This window comes from Puma concolor, chromosome A1, assembly GCF_028749965.1.
Source record: "Puma concolor isolate L17-30 chromosome A1, mPumCon1.1.hap2, whole genome shotgun sequence".
Taxonomy (NCBI): domain Eukaryota; kingdom Metazoa; phylum Chordata; class Mammalia; order Carnivora; family Felidae; genus Puma; species Puma concolor.
In genome coordinates this window covers 161,084,137-161,103,937 of record NC_141667.1, presented here as the reverse complement: position 1 = coordinate 161,103,937, position 19,801 = coordinate 161,084,137, and the positions used below count along the sequence as shown (strand labels likewise).

The following is a 19,801-nucleotide window of genomic DNA, read 5'->3' as shown; positions in this document are numbered from 1 at the left end:
GCTCACATCCAGGCTTGTTTGAGGTTTGTCTCCACTCACTTTACCACTCCTGTTTCAGTTTTTTTAATGTTTTATTTTATTTTTGAGACAGAGAGAAACAGATATGAATGAGGGAGGGTCAGAGAGAGAGGGAGACACAGAATCTGAAGCAGGCTCCAGGCTCTGGCTGTCAGCACAGAGCCCGACAGACGGCTTGAACTCGTGAACTGAGAGATCATGACCTGAGCTGAAGTCGGACACTTAACCGACTGAGCCGCCCAGGAGCCTCTTGGGTTGCTGTCTTTTATGAAAATAAGCACGCAGGGACATTACTGTTGGCTGACAGCAATTTAGACCCCTAAGAGCCACCTAGTGAGACCAAGTATCCATACAACTAGAGCACACATGTTAACAAATCAAACAGTGGTAAGAAATAGCTACATGGGCAGGATCAGGGGAGTCAAGTAAAATCTTACAAGCAAAATAAAAGGCAATACTGAACTTGAACCTCCCTTCCTGTTTCCTGCACAGATGCGCCCTACGGGCCCTCACACCTTGGAAAGAAAGAACACCCTAGGAACAACTCGAGTGTGAGAGTTTTTTATTCAATTTGTAAAGAACAGTTTAAAAACAACATGTTAGTTACACTCTTAGAACATTGGTTTGTTCATCTGACATTTTCTCGATCTTCACCAATTTTTATTACAAAAATCAGAAAAGTAAAAATTCATTACAATATTTGCACAGTGTGACCACTAGTTGCCTAAACAAAAGCTAATTTCTATAAAACCATAAACTTAGTGCAGTTTTATTAAGAGAGATCCGAAATTCTCTCAGTTGACTGGATATACATAGTGGTATACATTTTAAAGCAGAAAACCCCAAAAAACAAAAATGAGGAAAAAAGAAAATATAAGTCAAAAAGTCAGTTAAACATTCTGACCTGGCAGTTCCTACAAAGAGTAATTTCCACTACCTATAAAGGAAACCGTTATCTGTGGGAAAAGGTGTAGAGACAAAGCAAGAAATGTGGAATAATATCATAGGTCAGTCCCGGGCTGCATGTATTTTCAATGAAATCCAGGGCAGGGAGCCACGGCTTTAAAGAAGGGGCCGCTCACACCCCCGAACCACTACGTGTGGCTCTAAGCAAGACCTCGCCACACGGCAAGTCGCAAAGTTTCCATGAAAAGACTGAAAAATCAAACGTTCTCTTCAAGAAATCTTTGTAAGGCTATACTTTGCATAGGGAAAGAGTGGTCTTCTGTCACAAATTCTACAGGAAAGAGTAAAAGCAAGCTCTTCAAAATCACTATGTGCAAGGAGTTGAATCACCAGGCACCTCATTTTCTGGCCCCAATTTATGTTGATCAGATGTAATTTAATTTGACTGAAGGAATAATGGCAATTAAGGTGACGGTATTCAAAAGAAAACACTGCGGCTGGCGGGAGAAAAATTAGACTCCAGAAGAGGCTCACCATCCTGTGAAAGAAACAGCTATGCACTTAATAAGCCCTACGCGTGCATACAATAGGGACTCGGGAGGAGCTTTTCCAATAAAAGCTTATTTTTTCCAGAAAGCTAAAGTATAAAAAAATAGCACAAGTCGCAGCATTCCCTCAAATCGATGCCACTTCAGGACTGAGCTGGCTGCTGCAGGGGGGTGGGGGCGAGTGCGTCTCTAAGAGCCGTGGTACAGGTGCATGGCCCCCAGGGCGCCGCTGCCGTGTCTGTCTCCCCCCTTCGCGGAGCCGGGGCGCTCTGCCACGCTGTGGAGCTCGGGGATGCTTTCGGCAGTGTCCCCAAAGCCATGGTAGTGCCCATAGTGCAGACTCTCATCGATGTCCTCCACCCACGAAGGTCTATTAGCTACGCAGCTACTCGGACTCCCGTTCAGGTGCAGAGAGCCGCACATCTCCGCGTTAACGCTCACGGTCTTTTCCGGTTCCTCGGTCCCATTAATACAAACAGAACCCTGACTACTCGGAAAAGGCCGTCCTGGCACTAATCCGTTGCTAATTCCATTAGATCCTGTCAAGCACTGGTCATTCCTGCTTTCCATCCCACTGAGCTGTGTCGTGGAGGGGAAGTCCAAGTGTCCATTGATGGCACATCCGTTTGTCAATGTATTCGACACGGAGCTACTGTTTTTCACATCTGCATTAAGAAATACACCTGTCACCAAAATTCAGAACCAGGGGGGGAAGGAGAAAGTGCAAAAAATGTTTCACTGCTGCTACAATTGTAAAGGGTTTATTTAGCTTTTGTTTTTTCTCTCAAACAGACCGGTTCCTTCGCCGAAGTAGAAAACTGTGCACTGGCAGACTTAAAAATAGAACACAACAGTGCCACTTGCCTGGTAAGATAGGAAACATTTATGAATTTCAGTAGCATCGAGTAGCTGAGTTTAAAAACCTAAGCTGACAAATAACACGGCACGAAAAATACCAGCAGTACTGAAAAGCTGTCAAAAAAAAAAACCTGTTCTCATTTTAAGACTACTTTCAGAAAGAAGTTTTAAAAATCACCCGAGAAAAAAGTCCAGCAGAACTAAACGGAAGGATTTCCACGGAGCTAAAATAAAACCCCACACCTCTGCAGCTCTTAAGGGAAAAAGAGAAGGGTCCGTGAAGCCGGGCCTGGGGCAGCTCCTGGGACCAGGCGAGACAGTGGCGCAGAGCTCCGTGGAGGCCGCCCGCCTCTCAAGCCGGGGAGGTGGACGCAAGAGGTCACGTCTTAGCGCCACTCGCATCCACCTGGCACTTCTGCGAGATGCCACACGGCGGCGCAGGCACAGCGCAGAGTGGCGACGAGAGAACGAGTCGCTAAGTGTTTTCCCGCGTCCGCCCTGGGGCCAGCGGCACAGTGGCACTGACTGGCGGGCTCCTCCAAGTTCAGCATTTACAGGGACAACGGGGTCCAAGGCTTCACCTAATTGGACTGCTGTAAAAAATCACTTACGGTGGAAAAACGTTGATTGTTTAGACATCCATTAAGAGGAGGATGCCTTATGGGGGGAGGGGGGAAGAGTCAGTCACAACACGTGCGGACCCACGGGAAGAGCCAGTACGAGGTATTTTTCGGTACGAGGAGACTCAAGACTACCATTTGTGTTCGTGGGGATTCGCTCAACAGCACAGAGGATCATCTACGATCAGGTCTTGCTTGTGACACTGAATTTAATCTCAATGGCCTGGGCTATTAAAGAAAGGTATTAAATACAGAGGAGAGGAGTCCCACTGCCTTCCCAGCGAGGACGCGTCTCTGCCCCCCAGCAGGGCTTGCTGTCCGCTGCGCCACCTGCCATCTGTGAGCCTCTGACTGGCGTCTGGACACCAGGCTTCTGTGTGATCCACAAATCTTCCCGCCAACAAAAAGATCACGGCTTGTTCAGTGAACAAAAACACCTTCCAAACATTCCATTAACCATCCATTTTTTCTGGCAATTTAAGTGATAATCATAGTTTGGAAACTGCTATAATTCTTCAGAGGATAAGGGATTATTATTTTTTTTTTTTTCAAATTAAATGGCAGCTTTTCCATTTAGTAAACACTCAAGGCCAGAGAACAAGTGTCTCAAGAACCTAATAAAAAATGAAACAAGATATTCCCAGAGAAACATTTATATCAGTTATTTTTCAAAAATAAAGTATAGACAACATTTCCTGGGTGGTCAAACTCCCGACTATGATGGCAACCTTGACAGTGATTAGGACAAATAACGATGCACTTTTCACAAAGATGGATAGTACGTTTCCAGGTGACTGGACCTGAAAAGGTAAACGAGCATGACCTTGGAAATCCAAGTTACCCAGACGCACTGTTCCCATGTAGCGTTCCCCGTGTGTGTGTGTGTGTGTGTGTGTGTGTGTGTGTGTGTGTGTGTGTGTGTGTGTGTGTGTTGTTTCTCTTCGGTGCCTAGTTAGTGTAAATTAGCTCCATTAATGCAATCTCAAAATCGAGGCCAGTTGATAATCTCACGTCGTCACGGAGTATCTAATAAAACTGAGCCTGAAACTAGCAGGTATCCCAGAGACTGGCTGAGCTGTGACCCCCGCATGGCCGGGACTGTGTCCTCCTGGCCGTCCTCACTTGGCTCCAGGCGCCCCTTGGGGCCCGCGCTCCTGCTCCCCGTCTGCCCACCCACCGTGGGGGATCCCTGGCAGCCCAGTACCCTGTGTGTGTGCCGGCACACAGTGCCATAAGCTGAGGGGAAACGTGGCACCTGCTCCGTTGGATGAGCTGGGCTTGAAACGAAGCGTGGCCTTTTCAATCTACGCCCAAGCCTGGCATTAAGTTCAGCCCGAAAACCCAGGGAATTAGTGCGTGAAGAGTAAAGAGTGATTACTCCTGCCTTTTTGAAAGCATGTAGCAATGCCATTTATTTATTTACTTATTTTTTTGAAGAGCTTTGAGTTTTGTTTTTCGTCTTTGGCCAAGGTCTTTAAATGTGTTATCCAATCAAAATTCCCCTTAGAAAATCTACCCACTGAATTCTTTGGCAAAAAGGCGAATCCACCCGTAACAACCCTGTACGCTTCTAGAAAGATGTGCACATTTCCCTCTCATTTTAGTAAATAGAAATGATTTCTTCATGTACGTCTGGGAAACCGTACACATAATCTCCTACCCCGCTGAAGAATTTAGCACAGAGATACACTAACAAAGCCTTAAAAACCAACCAAGCAACCAACCAGTATCTCCTTCTAAACGTATCAACACAGGAGGAAACAGCTAACGTGTTTTCAGGGTCACCTGAAGAATGGCAGAGCAAAGTGTTAACTGAAAGGATGAATCTCGAGAGATTCCAAATGCTAAAAAGAAATGGAGCCTTCGACTTTTAAAAACTGAAAATGACTATCAACCGTTTGAACATGTTAACACTCTGGGCACGCAAAACGTGTTTCGTGAGGCGCGGTGTTCAGCGACGCCCCAGAAGCCAGAGCAACCGGGAGCGGCGAGCAGGAGAGTCCACAGCGGCATGACCGGTCACGAGTGAGAACCACGCGTCGGCTGGAGCTCCTTGTCTACAGCGGGTCACGCTCCCCGCCCTTTATCCCGCTGAGATTACCGGCAACGGACGCCCGTCCAGTGCATTCACCCAAAGGTCACATGTCAGAAAGGGACGCATGCAAAACCCAGGAGAATTAAACAAGGCACGTTAAGCAAAAGTTTCAAATCAAAATAGGAAGATTGCACTTAACAGCTTTCACAGCTATACAACGTGCACCCAAAACACTCGTATCCTTGTTGTCTACAAACTCGCCCAAGATATGCACACGGCAGAACATTCTTTAAAATGCTGGACAACAGAGTGCAAACGTTGTGAGAGAAACTCATGTTAGAAATAATATGCATACTGGTTCTTGCAACGACAAGGGGTCTGCATTGCGGACACAGTATATATTTCTATTTCTTTTGGTCCGACAGAACCACCCTCCTGCTGTGTGGTGTCTTCGACCATGGGGCTGTTGCCGCAGCTAACAGGAAACTGTCCACCCCCACCTGTTACAGCAGCACACTCTCTGTCGACGAGCATTCTGTCCGCATCGTCTTCTGTCTCGCCATTCTCCAGCGGCACGCAGTAGTCCGAGCTCTGAGCTGCACAGAACACAAAGGCGATTTTAGATCCCCGGACCTAAGAGCCTTCAAGATAATCCTGTTGCCTCAAGAGCACTAGCTGCTGTGAAACTGCCAACAACTTGGTGATCCACAGACGGCTGATAAATCAAGTACACTCCTGGGAAACCCCCTTTTCCATAATAAAGAACATCTCCTCAAGTGTGCGGTTTCAATGAAAAGTCACGGGATTCCAGGTACTCATTCTACGTATGCTCGATGGTACAAATTCTCCTTTAAGACTGTCACCTGGACAAAATACAACAGGTGTACAACCCAGAGATATTTCTAAATAGGTTTTTAAGGTCAGCATATTCTATTATGCCCCCAAATGTTCTTTCAGTTGTGTTTCATAAATACTAAGATAATTCTTGAATAGCATCAACCATTAAAACTATCTTCAAATTTCAAAACAAAAAGGGGCGCCTGGGTGGCGCAGTCGGTTAAGCATCCGACTTCATCCAGGTCACGATCTCGCGGTCAGTGAGTTCGAGCCCCGCATCGGGCTCTGGGCTGATGGCTCAGAGCCTGGAGCCTGTTTCCCATTCTGTGTCTCCCTCTCTCTCTGCCCCTCCCCCATTCATGCTCTCTCTCTGTCCCAAAAATGAATAAACGTTGGAAAAAAAAATTTCAAAACAAAAATCACTAATTTCAGTAGCAGAAAATGAGGTTAAAGTCAAGACTCAATAGTGTCCTGGTGAGGCACAGGCCTGTGCACCAACACACGATAAAACTGAAAACAAACCTTAAGAGTCTTAGTTTCAAGACATTTGAGAGGAAGTTACAAATGCACATTCCTCAGAAAATGATCATTCTCTGTGTCTTGGAGAAAAACTAGCGTGCACGTTCAATCGTGTCTCCTCCAAGTATCGCCTTTACGCACACTTCCCCTAGGAACCCCGTTGACAGGAACAGTCACGGTCACTGGACATTTGGCTTTCTAGTCTTCATAAGTATGTGCTGTTATAAAAATGGACCCCAAAGTCACTTTTATGCCTTGCCTTCTTATTCATTGACCATGGCATGAACGCATCTCATCAACTAAGTTCAAAAGAATTCATTAAAGTCGAATAGTCATCCACTGCATGGCGGTGTTATAATTCACCCACCACCAAATCCCCACCACTGTCTGGCTTTGCTTCAGCTTTCTTTCCTGTCATGAACACCATAATCAACATCCTTATAGACACAGCTCTGTGTCCATTTCTGGTTCTTTAGTCAGAGAAATACTGAGAATTATTGAGTCCAAGGATATACAACAAACAGTAACTTTCAGAACTAAATATTTCTTTCAAATAAACATTTAAAAACTGACACGAACTCTGCAGCTCTAATTACTACTAATTCTAGAGGCACATGAGTCATTTTCAATATACATAACAGGAATGAGCATCAGGGCACCTGGGGGGCTCAGTTGGTCAAGCATGTGACTTCGGCTCAGGTCATGATCTCGCGGTTCGTGGGTTTGAGCCCCGCGTCGGGCTCTATGCTGTCAGCTCGGAGCCTGGAGCCTGCTTTGGAATCTGTGTCTCCCTCTCTCTCTGGCCCTCCCCTGCTCATGCTCTCTCTCAAAAATGAACATTAAAAAAAAAAAAAAGAAAGAAAGAAATGAGCATCAAGGCCCCTGGGTGGCTCAGTCAGTTAGGTGTCTGACTTTGGCTCCGTCATGATCTTGCCATCTGTGGGTTGGAGCCCCATGTCAGACTCTGCTGACAGCTCAGAGCCTAGAGCCTGCTTGGGGTTCTCTCTCTCCCTCTGTTCTCTGCCTCTTCCCTGCTCACACTCTGTCTCTCAAAAATGAATAAACATTAAAAAAAAAAAAAAAAAACAGGAATGAGCATGCCACGTCTAGATTCTTACTAACCCTAACCCAAACTATGGAGACCAAAGATAATAATGTATGGTCTTCATGAAAGAGGCACACATTCTGAGTGGTGAGTATGTGGGCAAAACAGAAAGTGAACAGTGTGGTTTGTGTAGCTGGGCAAAAACCTGAGCGAATAGGCACGGGGCCAAGAGAACTCCACAAGAGAGGTGCTTGCAAACCAGAGGCGTTAAATGGTGGGTCTCAGTCTTTCCCACTGAGAGCTTTCCTTCCTCCTCTAAGGGCCTACGTCAGCGACAGGCAAGGCTCTACCTTCACTGTGAAACAAGGTACTTTCAGGAAATCAGCGGTAAACAGGCCACCTTCAAAAGCCGGGTGGGTGGCCCGGGCATCTGGGGTGCAAGTTGACGAAGTAAGTCCTCATGACCTTCAGGGAGACCTCAGCTAGTTACTTGGGGGATGAGGAGTGTGCAGTGGGCGGGCTCTGCCCCTTCCTCTCCTATGCCTGAGAAGTCAGGCAGGTGCTCAGGTGGCTGGAGGAGAACTGTGCGGGCCAGCACGGCAAAGCCACAAGTGTCCTTGCAAACAGGAAGGAAGATTCCACTGGGATACAACACAGCTTTTGGTATGCATACTTGTAACGTCCGCTCTTCAGAATGCAGGGGCCAGAGTCCCTCCAGAAAAGTGACAGCTAGGCTATCTGTACAATTTCAGGTTTCTGAAAAGCAGGTTTAAAAAAAAAAAAACAAAACTGACAGAGGACAAAAAAAAACAACAACAACAAAAAAAGAAAAAAACCCCCAAACAACGAAACAACAGTGCTTCATAAAAGCAGGGAAATTTGTCTCCTCATCCCCTAAGCCCAGGGCCTGGAAGAGCGCCCATCTCAGTGCATGAAGCCCACGGGCTAGCCTGGAATGGCTCCGACACAGCAATCCAACAAAAAGTCTCAATAGTAAGCAGAGTAGCTAGTAATGAAGCCGGGAGAATTCCCTCCGATGAGACCGGCTGTAAAGTGGAGTGGGACACGAGGGCACACCTGCCACTAGGGGGCCAGAAGGGCCGCTGGCAAAGGAGTCTGGGGACATCCGAGGGAAAACTGTGTCCAAGGGGAGGGGCCAGGGCCCGATGCCACCTCACAGCAAAAACGACTCCCTGAACCTGAGACCCAGGCTCCGCACTAGGGACTACTCGGCAACGGTCCCATCTCACAGGCGTCACTTTGTGAATGCTGATAGTACCTCATTAACACGGCAGGAGAAAAATGAAACAGACCAAGGGCTTGCGTATTTTAGTAGGCAAGGAACTCTTTAATGTGGGCAGCAGGTGCCGATGCAGCCAGCCTAGAATTTTCATTCTTTACAGACAATCTTTGTAGTGCATTGTTCCCGTAGAATGTCTGCAAGGATTTTTAACTCCTTGGCTGATAATCCGGCTGGTCCAGAACCCTGCGTAGTACTATTTTATACTTCATTTATTTCTAGCACCTCTAAGTAGGAAGTGCATTAAACTCAGAGTGCACTCAGAGGAAGTGCATTAAACTTGCAACTTGCTTTTTAAAACTGTATTTTAGAAACCATGATGTTAATATTGGACTCTCAGAATTTTAAGAGCACTGGATCTGACTTCACTCTTTTCTCCCACACGTACCCACTTTGTCTTTGCCAGAGGAACCGATGAAATATTCCACATTGTATCTGAGAAAGGTGGACTTACAGAAATTTCAGAAAAAACAAAATGTCTTTTTTCCAAGTTACCCATTTTGATCTTATTTACACTTTGGAAAAGAAGAGACTCCCTTCCATTTTCCTACTGACCTCCACAGTTAAAAGGAAAAAACTTACTGAACATTTTATTAAAAAATGTCCTTACCTTTTACTTGGTCAAAGCAGGCATTTGAGAAGATTCTAGAACACGTTAGATGTTGAATAGTTGTGATAGAAAACTGGCTAGGCTTCACTCAAAATAAACCCTCCCAGCTTCCTTCCTGCAGAAGCAAGTCCTAACCAAGTGTGACCATTGAACACAGAAATCTGCCTTTGTACTTCCATCTAAAATCCCTAAAGCCAGTTCTTAGCAAGGCTCTAAAACTACAGATTTATTTTATGACCAAGCCATTTGAAAACATGGGAAAGATACTATACTTTGCTTTTGGAAACCAGGCAACACCTATCTGTTGCATTACAGAAACCGTGCCATCGAGGAAGCTGGCTGCTGCGCTGGCTGTCAAGTCTGGAAGGTGCGCACTTACTGTGCAACCAGCATGCCACCTGTACAGACATGTAGGACATGTACACAAAAACTAGATTTATTTTTTATTATTTTTAAAAGTAAGCTCTATGCCCAACATGGGGCTCGAACCCAACGAGCCTGAGATCAAGTGTCCACGCTCCACTGACTGAGCCAGCTGGGCGCCACCAAAAACAAGATTTCAATTGCCAAGGGCACTGAAGGACTTACCCAGGGCTCACAAAAATAAGCCTAACCTGGCTTAACTTTAAAAGCAGAGAAATCTCTTAAAAGGCAAAAACCAATCTGTACAGTCACATACTTCTAAGATGTGAGGACTTCTAGAGGGGGCTCAGTCGGTTAAGCGTCTGATTTCAGCTGAGGTCATGATCAGGTCATGAGTTCGAGCCCTGCGTTGGGCTCTGTGCTGACAGCTCAGAGCCTGGAGCCTGCTTCAGATCCTGTGTCTCCCTCTCTCTCTGCCCCTCCCCTCCCCACACTCTCTCAAAAAAAAAAAAAAAGTGAGTGCCCCAGCTGGCTAGTGGGGTGCTAACCCCTCCCCCCGACACCTTCCACACAGGTGAGACCACCTGATGTGCAAATACTGCCAAGCTGTTCACACAACGGACTTCAGTGAGGTTGGGGGCAGGGCATGGACTAGTGATCTCCTTCCTCTGTGCATCTTTCAGGTGCCAGTGCTGGGGGGGTCCCAGGTCCACCTCACCCCCCTGCGGTCTTCCCCTTGGAACCAGGAGCTCTGACCACCAGGGAAGCCATCAGTGCCCCTTTAACAAAGCCAGGAAGGAAATGTCCCCTTGGTAGTTTCCCACCAGCCCTAATTAATCAGAACTATTCTTGATTCCACTACAGAGCACATTTTACTCAAATAATTACTTTTTAAAAGAAAGGTGCTATTAACATCAGAGCAGTACTAAGGCCAAAGTGAGGGTGGTTCTACTGTGAGGTGACCTTTCATAGGACTTTAGCTCCTGCCACGGCCCCAAGTCAGGCCCTGGGGGAAAGTCAGGAGGGCAGGGGAGCGGAGACATCAAGGGCACGGAGCAGCAGTGATGGTTCTGGAAACACTGAGGTGGGACTTGGGATTTTGTTAAAAGGACAGGGAAGGGAAGGTGCATGAGAAGAGACAGTTCTGAAGAAGGTGCGCCAGGACGGAGTCCCGCTGGTTCCTGCCACAGCCGTGGCTCGGGAGGTCTGAATTCGGGAGTGCGCATCACAGAAACCTCCTGGTGTCGAAGTGGGACTCATTCACATTGCAGGTACATGACACTAAGTCTTTAGGGACTAAGACGAAACAATCACCTGTTATTCAAACCAGTGTTCTCCTCCTCTGGTCAAACAACGGAAGACAAGTAGTCCTTTTCTGCAAACATGAGGACGCTTAGCACACCTGATGTCATGTGTATGTATAGGACAGACAGAATCAAATGAGGAAGCAAATTACAGATTTACTCCCGGGGAGGCATTTGATTTCCTGAATTTCAGGCTCAAATCACTTAGATGTATCATGTAACAAATCACACCCTCTCCTTTCCCCGCTGCCCCTCTTTAAGTGTGGTCCAGACAGATAATTAAAAGGTGGAGACTCTTCAATGTCAAATACACCCTGGGCACGAGTGTACTGAGAAACTTCTCATTGCTGATTTTTTTTTTAAACTAGGCTCCACACCCAGCACAGGCCTTGAACTCACGACCCTGAGATCAAGAGTCACATGCTCTGACTGACCCAGTGAAGGGACCCCCTCATTGCTAATTTTAAACTGAGTCATAGTACTGTAGACACTCTCCCTAAAAGGTATTTTTATAAACTACTTAATACATTGAGATTCTAAAATCAGTAATATATCTTTGATTAAAAAACAAAACCGTGAAGTCAATTTAACGAGAGATCTGGTATCACCACGGCCTACTTCCTATGGCAATGGTTTCCAATTATAGAACCCTGGGCTACTGGGCCAGTGTATAACTCACACCGCCTTGCCCAACTCAGACTCCGGGATTGCACCCAAAACACTTCCTGATTAAAACAACGTGGAAGCTTCTCTCCCGGATGGGACTGGCGTTCTTTTCCAACCAGTCTCCCTGGTAAGTTTGGCCGAGTTTCCGAGGACTACACACATCTGAGAAACTGTACTGAATGTTATTCCTGAAGATTAACAGAAAAGCTAACAAACCTGAACCGTTAGAGCAGCTGTAATTGAAGGCCATCTGCCACTCCATCTTGGGCGAATGGCTGATAAATGGGGCGGCGGGGACACCTCAAAACCCACTTACATACTGATGCTTCCTTAATACAACCCCAAATGAATAAAATCCCTTCTAAGGCCAAATACTTTTAATCGAAATCAGCTGTTTAAACGACTTTGGATTTTACTTCGCCCTCCATAGTTCACGGCCGCGTCCACCAGGTCTGTGCTCTGAGCAGTAGACACTGGCGTCAACGGTCGAAGCTGGGCACCTCCCCTGGGACCACCTTTGTCGTGCACTTGTTCCCACAGGGCAGTTTATGTGGCCACATGGAAAGGCTGAGGCATTCTTAACCCTTCAAGTCCTTTTCCATCGGTAATTTCCAAGGGAGAACCACACCAATAACCTTAAAATACTTGAAAATTGTTTATTGAAAGCAGAGACAGAGGCTACTTTCTGTGGAGAAAAGTAGAGAACTTTCAGACTCAGGATTCCAAAGTTAAAAAAAAAAGTTAAAAAATAAAATTTACAAGGCACATCTTTAAAAGCTGGCTGAGCCAGAAAAATTTCTGGAAGTACCTGCTTTTATGAACATAGATTGCACACCAAAACACAAGTATGTGTAATCCTTAAGTTGTAGAAAGACGGAATGGACTGAGTTTTATTAATAAGGTCCAAGCTATGCATTTATACAGAAAAGATATTCCTGGCACCTATTTAAAAAAAAAAGAAAAAAGAAAAATAAAAAAAGCAGCAGCCAAACTTATACTGAGGGTGGGAGGGGGGAGAGGGAGAGAGACAATTTTAAACTCTTTTAAATACTTTTACATGTGAAGTTATTCAAAAAGGCATTTTATATCATGTATTGCATATGGAAAAAAACACTTATTTTTACTCTGGCATGAAAATCAAAAACTTGTCTACAAAATGAATAATTCAGAGTGAGCAAAAATTTAAGCCCACACATTTAAAGAGCAAATCAAAACAAGACGCCAGAAATTAAATGAAAAGTAACTTGAACAGATCTTGAATTGCATAATAAAACCCAATCAAAGAATGGAAATGGCTATATAGCTACCGAAGGCAAAAAGAACCTCACTTAGAAAATCCAGGCAGCTGGGGAAACATCTTTAGTAGTGGAGACACCCCCGCTGACAGTGAGTATGTAAGAATAAAATGCAAAAAATCCCATCTCTTTCCTCAGAGGAAAGACGGGCAGGGGATGGCATGGGATGGAGGCACCTGCCTGTGCTCCGGACAGAAATCCATGCACACACATGCTCGAGTGACACGTGGGCCATCCTCAGGACCACCACCGCTTGCAGGGCTGCGGTGTCCCAAGCGCCAGGTGCACAGAACTGCGATACGGCTCAGCACACAGCTGAGCACACGCGAGAGGAGCGGCGAAGTCAGGGCATCTGGAGTCGAGCCGAGATTTCTCCTGTGGTGGTGACAGAACAGGACCACTCCGGGTGTGTGCAGCAGAGCCCGACCGTGGGGCTGTATCCCCGAAGCACCAGGCTCCGGCCGCGTCTGCCTCCGAGCTGGCACCCGGCTGAGCAGGAACGGGCAGTTCGGGAAAGCCGCACGGGGAGTTTGGTGGGCAAAATGTGAGCCCCTAACCCTGGTCAAGCAAAACAAGTCCGTGTCTGGAAGAGGGAAATAAAAGCCCCTGAACATCGCATGATTCTTCAAACCCAATCCGTGTTTGGAAACAAGGTTTAGGAAACTTAAATTCAAGTTCCAGGAATCCTGGAAAGTCTTTTCAGGATACTTCAACAATGAGATACTGGCCGATTCAACTGACCCAAAAACCCTGACACTGGTTTTACGAACTCCTCAGGTACATTTCTGAGCCTTATTAGAATGTTAAGTGATGTCCTTAGGTACTAAACAGAATTTAAGATTTATCCTACATGACTCTCGCTTGAGGGCACAATGAAGCTAACACTTTATATCATTCCAAAATATTAAACCAGGCATTTAATAGAATGAAAAGGACTATATTTAAAAAGCGGTTGCTCTTAAAGGGCCTTTAAAATACATTAGAAAGAATATTGGGACGTGGCACAAATGAATGACAATACTGGACAACACTTCACCATTAAAAACACCACTTCTCAAGTTTAGACACACCTTCCTGTTGTGCTTAGGACTGTTATAGCACCTTTCTAGAAAGCATGTATAATTATAAAAGTTACGAATTTGGTAAAACATTTAGGCTCATGCATTCATTCCTACAAAAAAAGTCACAGACTTCACGATAAGCATTTAAAAGTAGATAATACAACTTTATCAGCTTTATAGTAAAAAAAAACAAAAACAAAAACAAAAAAACCCAAAACCAAACCCGTTTTCATCTGGACACAGTCCAGTTCAACTAAAAAGGTGCAGGATCATATGCTGACCCACACCAAATTTAGTCAATGCAGACCTCCGGCCACTCAGGGTTCCTCATACTACCCTTGGAGAGGTGATCTGTTCTCAGTCAAAGGGCACAACTTTGCATTTCTGCTCAGCAAGTCTTATCTAAGTTCATAATTTCAAGATGACTACTTTTCGTTGCCATCTCTAAATCTCTAAGTTCATTAAATATTCTTACCAAGCTATGAATCTATCTTGTAAGATAGCTTATAGGCAGGAATCTACACACAATTTTGTTTCCTAGACCAAGGGGAGGGTTTTCATCTCCCAGGGACTGGGTGACTGCTTATTTGCAAACTCCACCAGAATTATCTGAAGACAAAAAGGTGGGAGAATACTTACAACTAAAATAACTTACCTTAGAGACTTCTCCTCACCGTCCACCTGACACCCCAGGTCTTGCTGTGACACACACACCACCCTGTGGGGCGTGGGGACCGGCTGTGGCCAGGGCACAGCACGGGTGAGGCAGGGGGGCAAACCTCTACCTGCTCAGATGTCAAACTGTGTTTTGCACCCAGACCAACAATGTCAGTCACAAGCTCAGGAACATTCACAGGAAATAAAAAAAAAAATCAGGCACAGTGGCAGATTTTTTTAATAGTTATATTTCAAACAGGTACAAGAAACGAGAAAAATCTTTCTAACTCATGGCAGGTGGGCCTGGGTGTGCAGAAAGTTACACCGGCACATCCACACCTGGGCTGTCGACATTCCCTCTCATCCGCTCCTGGGAAAATCACCACCACTGCACCAGGACCCTCGGGGCACACTGCCCCTCAAGTGAAGGTCTCATCTGGAAGGCGCTTCCAGCCGTAAAAAAGAAAACGTGTTACAGAAAGCAGGAGCGTCTGCCCCCCTCGCCCACCAAGGGGTCTCACCTTCGGTCCTAGCCTTCTTTACTCCAAAGGGTTCCGGGTCTTCCAAGCATCTCTTGCGATGTGCTCCCACACTAGTATGATTAGGAAATATGTTCTGCTGGCCCCCATTTAAGGTGCCATTATTATAGAAACGGTTCAGATGACAATTCTGCAGGTTCGAGAGAAACTGGGTGCACTCTTGGAAACCCTGGGTGTGGGCAATGTCTGCTGCAGTCAGGCCACTGGCGTTCCTCAGGCTGTGTGACACAAAACACCGAGTTACACCCCGTCGGCGTCCTCGCCTGCTCTCTGCCCCTGCCGACCTGACTACCTCACGGGGCAGCGAGAAAATACACGTTACGGCGAGGCTCCCTTACAGGGAGCTCCTCGCCCCAGCTGCGTAACTAACTTCTCTCTTAAGCACGTCTGATTATGAAGCACGATTTGGGAGATAGGCATTTCAAAATCAATACGCTAAACTTTAAAAAGGCATCTTCCTATTCAACTTCTCAAAATCATTTTTTATGTCAGTCTGAAGAACCTAAATTTATGCCAACTTCAGACTTACCCTGAAGCAGAATTCTATATTATCTGCACTTAAGTTTAATAATCCATTCCTTTAGCTTCAGTAAAATCATAACAAACAAACATGTACTGAAATTGTCCATGGCATTCTAACAATCGGCTCTCTCAAAAGAGTGCACTGACAAGCCAGATTTTATGCTAACGTGTGACACTGTAAGTGGAAGTTTAGAAGGCTGTCCTGACATTAAAATCACTTCTCCGCGTGGCCGGAGACGTGAAGTGCTAAGTTCCCGTGTGTTTCAGGTCGGTTTCTGGCCCTGCCTGGAGCACCCCACAACACGTGCACGGGCCTCCCGGCGGAAGGCCCTCCGAAGGGCCCGCGGCATCTCTCATGGCGGAGGGGGGATTTTCCACAGCAGCTCCCATCAGACTCAAGTACGAAGTGGTGGCAGAGCGTCATGTGAACAATCTCAATGACACAAACAGGAAGGAACCACCTGTGAAGCTCAATTAGGAAAGAATAAATATGAGAGGAACAAAAGCAACTCCCTGTTGAGGTTCCCCCGAAAGACCAGAAAAACACGCACTCTGTGAAGTCAACCTGTGAACGAGCGAAACAGGCCGACAAACCGAGAACAGAGGCCCCACACCGCCTACTCCTCCACAGAGCGAGGCCACGGGCCCGGTACAGGCGGACCGGATGCGTGAGGCTTGCTTCCCAGGCTAACGTCTGTGCAGAGACACCAGAGTGAAAACCACAGATCCGGGACGCACAGGGGTTCCCACCGAGCCTTGTACCCATACTTCCAGCCATCATACTCCCGGAGCTCCAACCTCAGGAATGAAAAAAATCTGTCTATTTTGGAATCATAACCTGTCTCCACTCTAAAGCATAAGATAAAGAAACGTGTTACAGTTTGAAGAAAGGAGAAAGCCCAAACTTGGGTTGAACACAAATAAAAGACACAAGACTCGAGAATCCCAGAACCAGCAATGTTTTCTTAAAAGTGTGTAAGGCAGTTGTGTGCAGGGCTAACGGGGACTAAAACTGACTTCTTGATTTCATGGCTGTAAATTCTGATGAGTGCTATTCTACAGTTTGGTATTATTTTTAATATATGAATTCAATAGAAAAGAAACGCCGAAGATTGGACAGTGTGGTTACGTTAATCTCACACACATAAAATGATCAGACGCTTGGTTTTTGAAATCACGTTATTGATGTAAAAAAGTTAAAATGAGTGTTTGGCTGGATGGTTTTCTGAAACGGTGTATTTCATCTCTAGGAGCTATCCCAAGTGCAGAGAGTCCGAAAAGGTCTACTCTATCAAAAATGTGAACAGAATAGGTAGCTACATGGAAGGAAACATCTAACTCCTCAAAATTTGAAAAAACGTAGCCCTAGAACATATGCCAAAGTTTATAAAATGATCACTCCTGTAAAGAAACACAGACTTGCTCTCCAAAATCATAAACGGAAATGAGAAGCTGCTGCCTGAAATCAGGACAGACGATGTCGGCAGGAAAGATCCGAGTGAGGAAGAAAAGCACACAAGTTTCTGGATGGTTCATTCGCCACCCAGGACTTCACCGAGGAAAGCGGAGACGCTTAAGGAGACTCCAGTTGCTGAAGAGAACAGTTTCCCAGACACGCTCAAGGGCTTCACTTTCCTCTCAGAAACACAACACCAGGCTGGACTGGGGTTAGAACAGAGAGCGTACTGCTTTCCCAGGAAACAACCTGAACACAAGTAAGCGGCAAATCAGCACCAACATCCAGAGAGGAGGCCACGGAGCCTGCAGACGCCTGAGAGCAGGAGCGCGCAGAGACCTGAGCAGGAAGGCACGATCTCCTCCCCCGCAAACGCAGTCACTCGCCCGCACACCACGTTTCCAGATGGCAGGAGGGATCACCTTCAAACCTCAAAAGGACCGTAGCCAACTCACGCCATGTGCTCCCCATGTGGGACCCCACGTGCGGACCAAGCAGGGAAGAACGAGCAGCCACGGGTCTGGACTGATGCTGGTTCCGCACACGCTTCTGTGGGGCCAGGAGTCAGAGTGATGTGAAAGGGAGAGAAGACGTGCTAGAAGATGTTAAGGACAGAACCTGGGACACACGGTGACTGTGGAAGAACTGACCGGGAGAGAACAACTTTGGCACGATCCCTATGGTATTACCAGAAATGGGGACGTTCACCATCTTTACTTTGTTCCCACTGAGCTACAGAAGATTCCAACTACAGCAGACCCTTGGACAATGAGGGGATGGGGTGCCTCCCGCCCACCCCCCCCACCCCCCGCCCGGGTGCAGTGGAAAACTCACACTAACTCTGACTCGCCCAGAATTTAACTACTGATAGCCTACTGTTGTCCAGAAGCCTTACTGAAAACACGAAGAGTTGAGGAACACCTATTTTGTATGTCATATGTATGATGTGTTGTATTCCTACCATAAAGCCAGAAAAAAACACATTAAGGAAATTGTAAGGAAAATACACGTACAGTATGTACTGTATTTATCAAAAACAAATCCACGTGTGAACGGCCGTGCACAGTTTGAGGGTCAACTGTATATTCCTTCTTCTGTTACCAAGGACTGAATGTATACAACACATGGTTTATTTAACAGCATTTATACTCCTCTTGGGCAAAAGGGTCCGTTTATACCTGAGTCTGGTACCCAACAGAATCCCGTTTATCTGCCTTCACTCTTCCATTCTGAACTCTGTCAAATGTTCAAGTCCCTAATCCTGCTCTGCTTACATTTAAGAGCGCGGCTTCTCCACGGCAGAGCACACATTACACAAACTGCCTGGGAAGGAACGCGGGCTCCCTGATGCTGGGCAGGTGCTTTCTCTAGAAATGGCTGGACGGTAAATACTGCAGGCTCCACAGGCCACACCCTTGCTCACAACCACTCAGGCCTGTCCTCGTGGCCTGAAAGCAGCCTTGAACAATACGTACACCGTAGAGCACGTCTACGTTCCAGTGAAATTTTCCTGATGGACATTAAAATGAGAATTTCATATAAATTTAACTTGTCACAGAATAATGGTTCTTCTCCTGATTTTTGTTCAACCATTTAAGAATGTAAAAATCATTCTTAGTTTACGGGCCATACAAAAACCAGCAGCACAGTAGACCCACTGAGTTAACATCTGACCAGTGGACGGTACTACTAACTAGTCCCCTATTTTTATAAAACACGTCTGACCATGCGTTCGTTCCTCAAAGCTGTCTTTCCAGTAATTTTATGTACTATCCAAGCAAACGAAAAAACTTTTTTTAAAAAAAGTTGTCAAATTGATTACACCACAAAATGTTAAAGGGAAACTTTAAAAGCATGTGAAAGCCCAAGAGAGCATGTGGAAAGAAGTAAGACCATCATTCCTACTCCATCTGAGTGTTTTGTTAGATGTTCTGGTGTCTTGCGATCAGGCAATATGCTTACTATGAAGGAGACGAAAACGGTCTCTGTAAGTCTGAATTCCACAACCATTTTTCATAGTTTCATAAAGAGGGAACTTTCACATGTCCTACAGAGGCTGGAACCCACATGGGGTTTCCATCAAAGACTAGAATAAATGATCACTAAACGGAAGAGTTCTCAAGGCCTGAAATTTTAACGAAAGAGGCTCATGTCTTCAAATCCTTTCTTCATATATGCTTTCCCACTTGTTCAAGCACGTTTCAAGTTTGATGTTTTAAGAGTTGAAACAGTAATCCTGGTTAAAATGTACCACCAATTCACCGAGCCTTTAAACCTCTGTGTTGCAAGGTCATGTAGGTACTCCACCTAAGCTCTCTCTGCTATGTTCCTGACTGTCAGTGCAAGCCAGGCATGGACCAGGACTGCATGCTGGCAGGTGGCTACTCTCACCTCCCAGTGCAGCACTGGGTCTGATCCCACGCTCTCTGAAAGCCAAGACTTCCCCCTCTGGTCCACAGGTGTTCAGGCCACGTGGGGCTATATAGCCATGTGCACTGCTGACCCCCTAACAAGTTCAAGTGAGGCACTGATACAGATGTTAATCAGAACTGCTGTCTACACACGCTAGTCCAGAGGGAAAGTACCACTATCTGGAAAATTATTTAAATATACTCTCAAAAGCTGTATTCTGCATGAAAACT

The 19,801-nt window shown here is 46.0% G+C and overlaps 1 protein-coding gene across 1 annotated transcript in view; it reads right to left on the bottom strand.

The window, feature by feature from the left end:
- Nucleotides 1-563: 563 nt before the first annotated feature.
- Nucleotides 564-19,801, bottom strand: part of ANKRD10 (ankyrin repeat domain 10) — a 33,603-nt gene continuing 14,365 nt past the window's right edge. The window contains exons 4-6 of the mRNA XM_086708371.1: nt 15,164-15,399; nt 5,486-5,581; nt 564-2,137 (exon numbers count right to left, since the gene is read on the bottom strand). Coding sequence (XP_086564497.1) covers nt 1,662-2,137; nt 5,486-5,581; nt 15,164-15,399 — 808 coding nt within the window. The 3' untranslated portion in view covers nt 564-1,661. The remainder of the gene's footprint in view (nt 2,138-5,485; nt 5,582-15,163; nt 15,400-19,801) is intronic.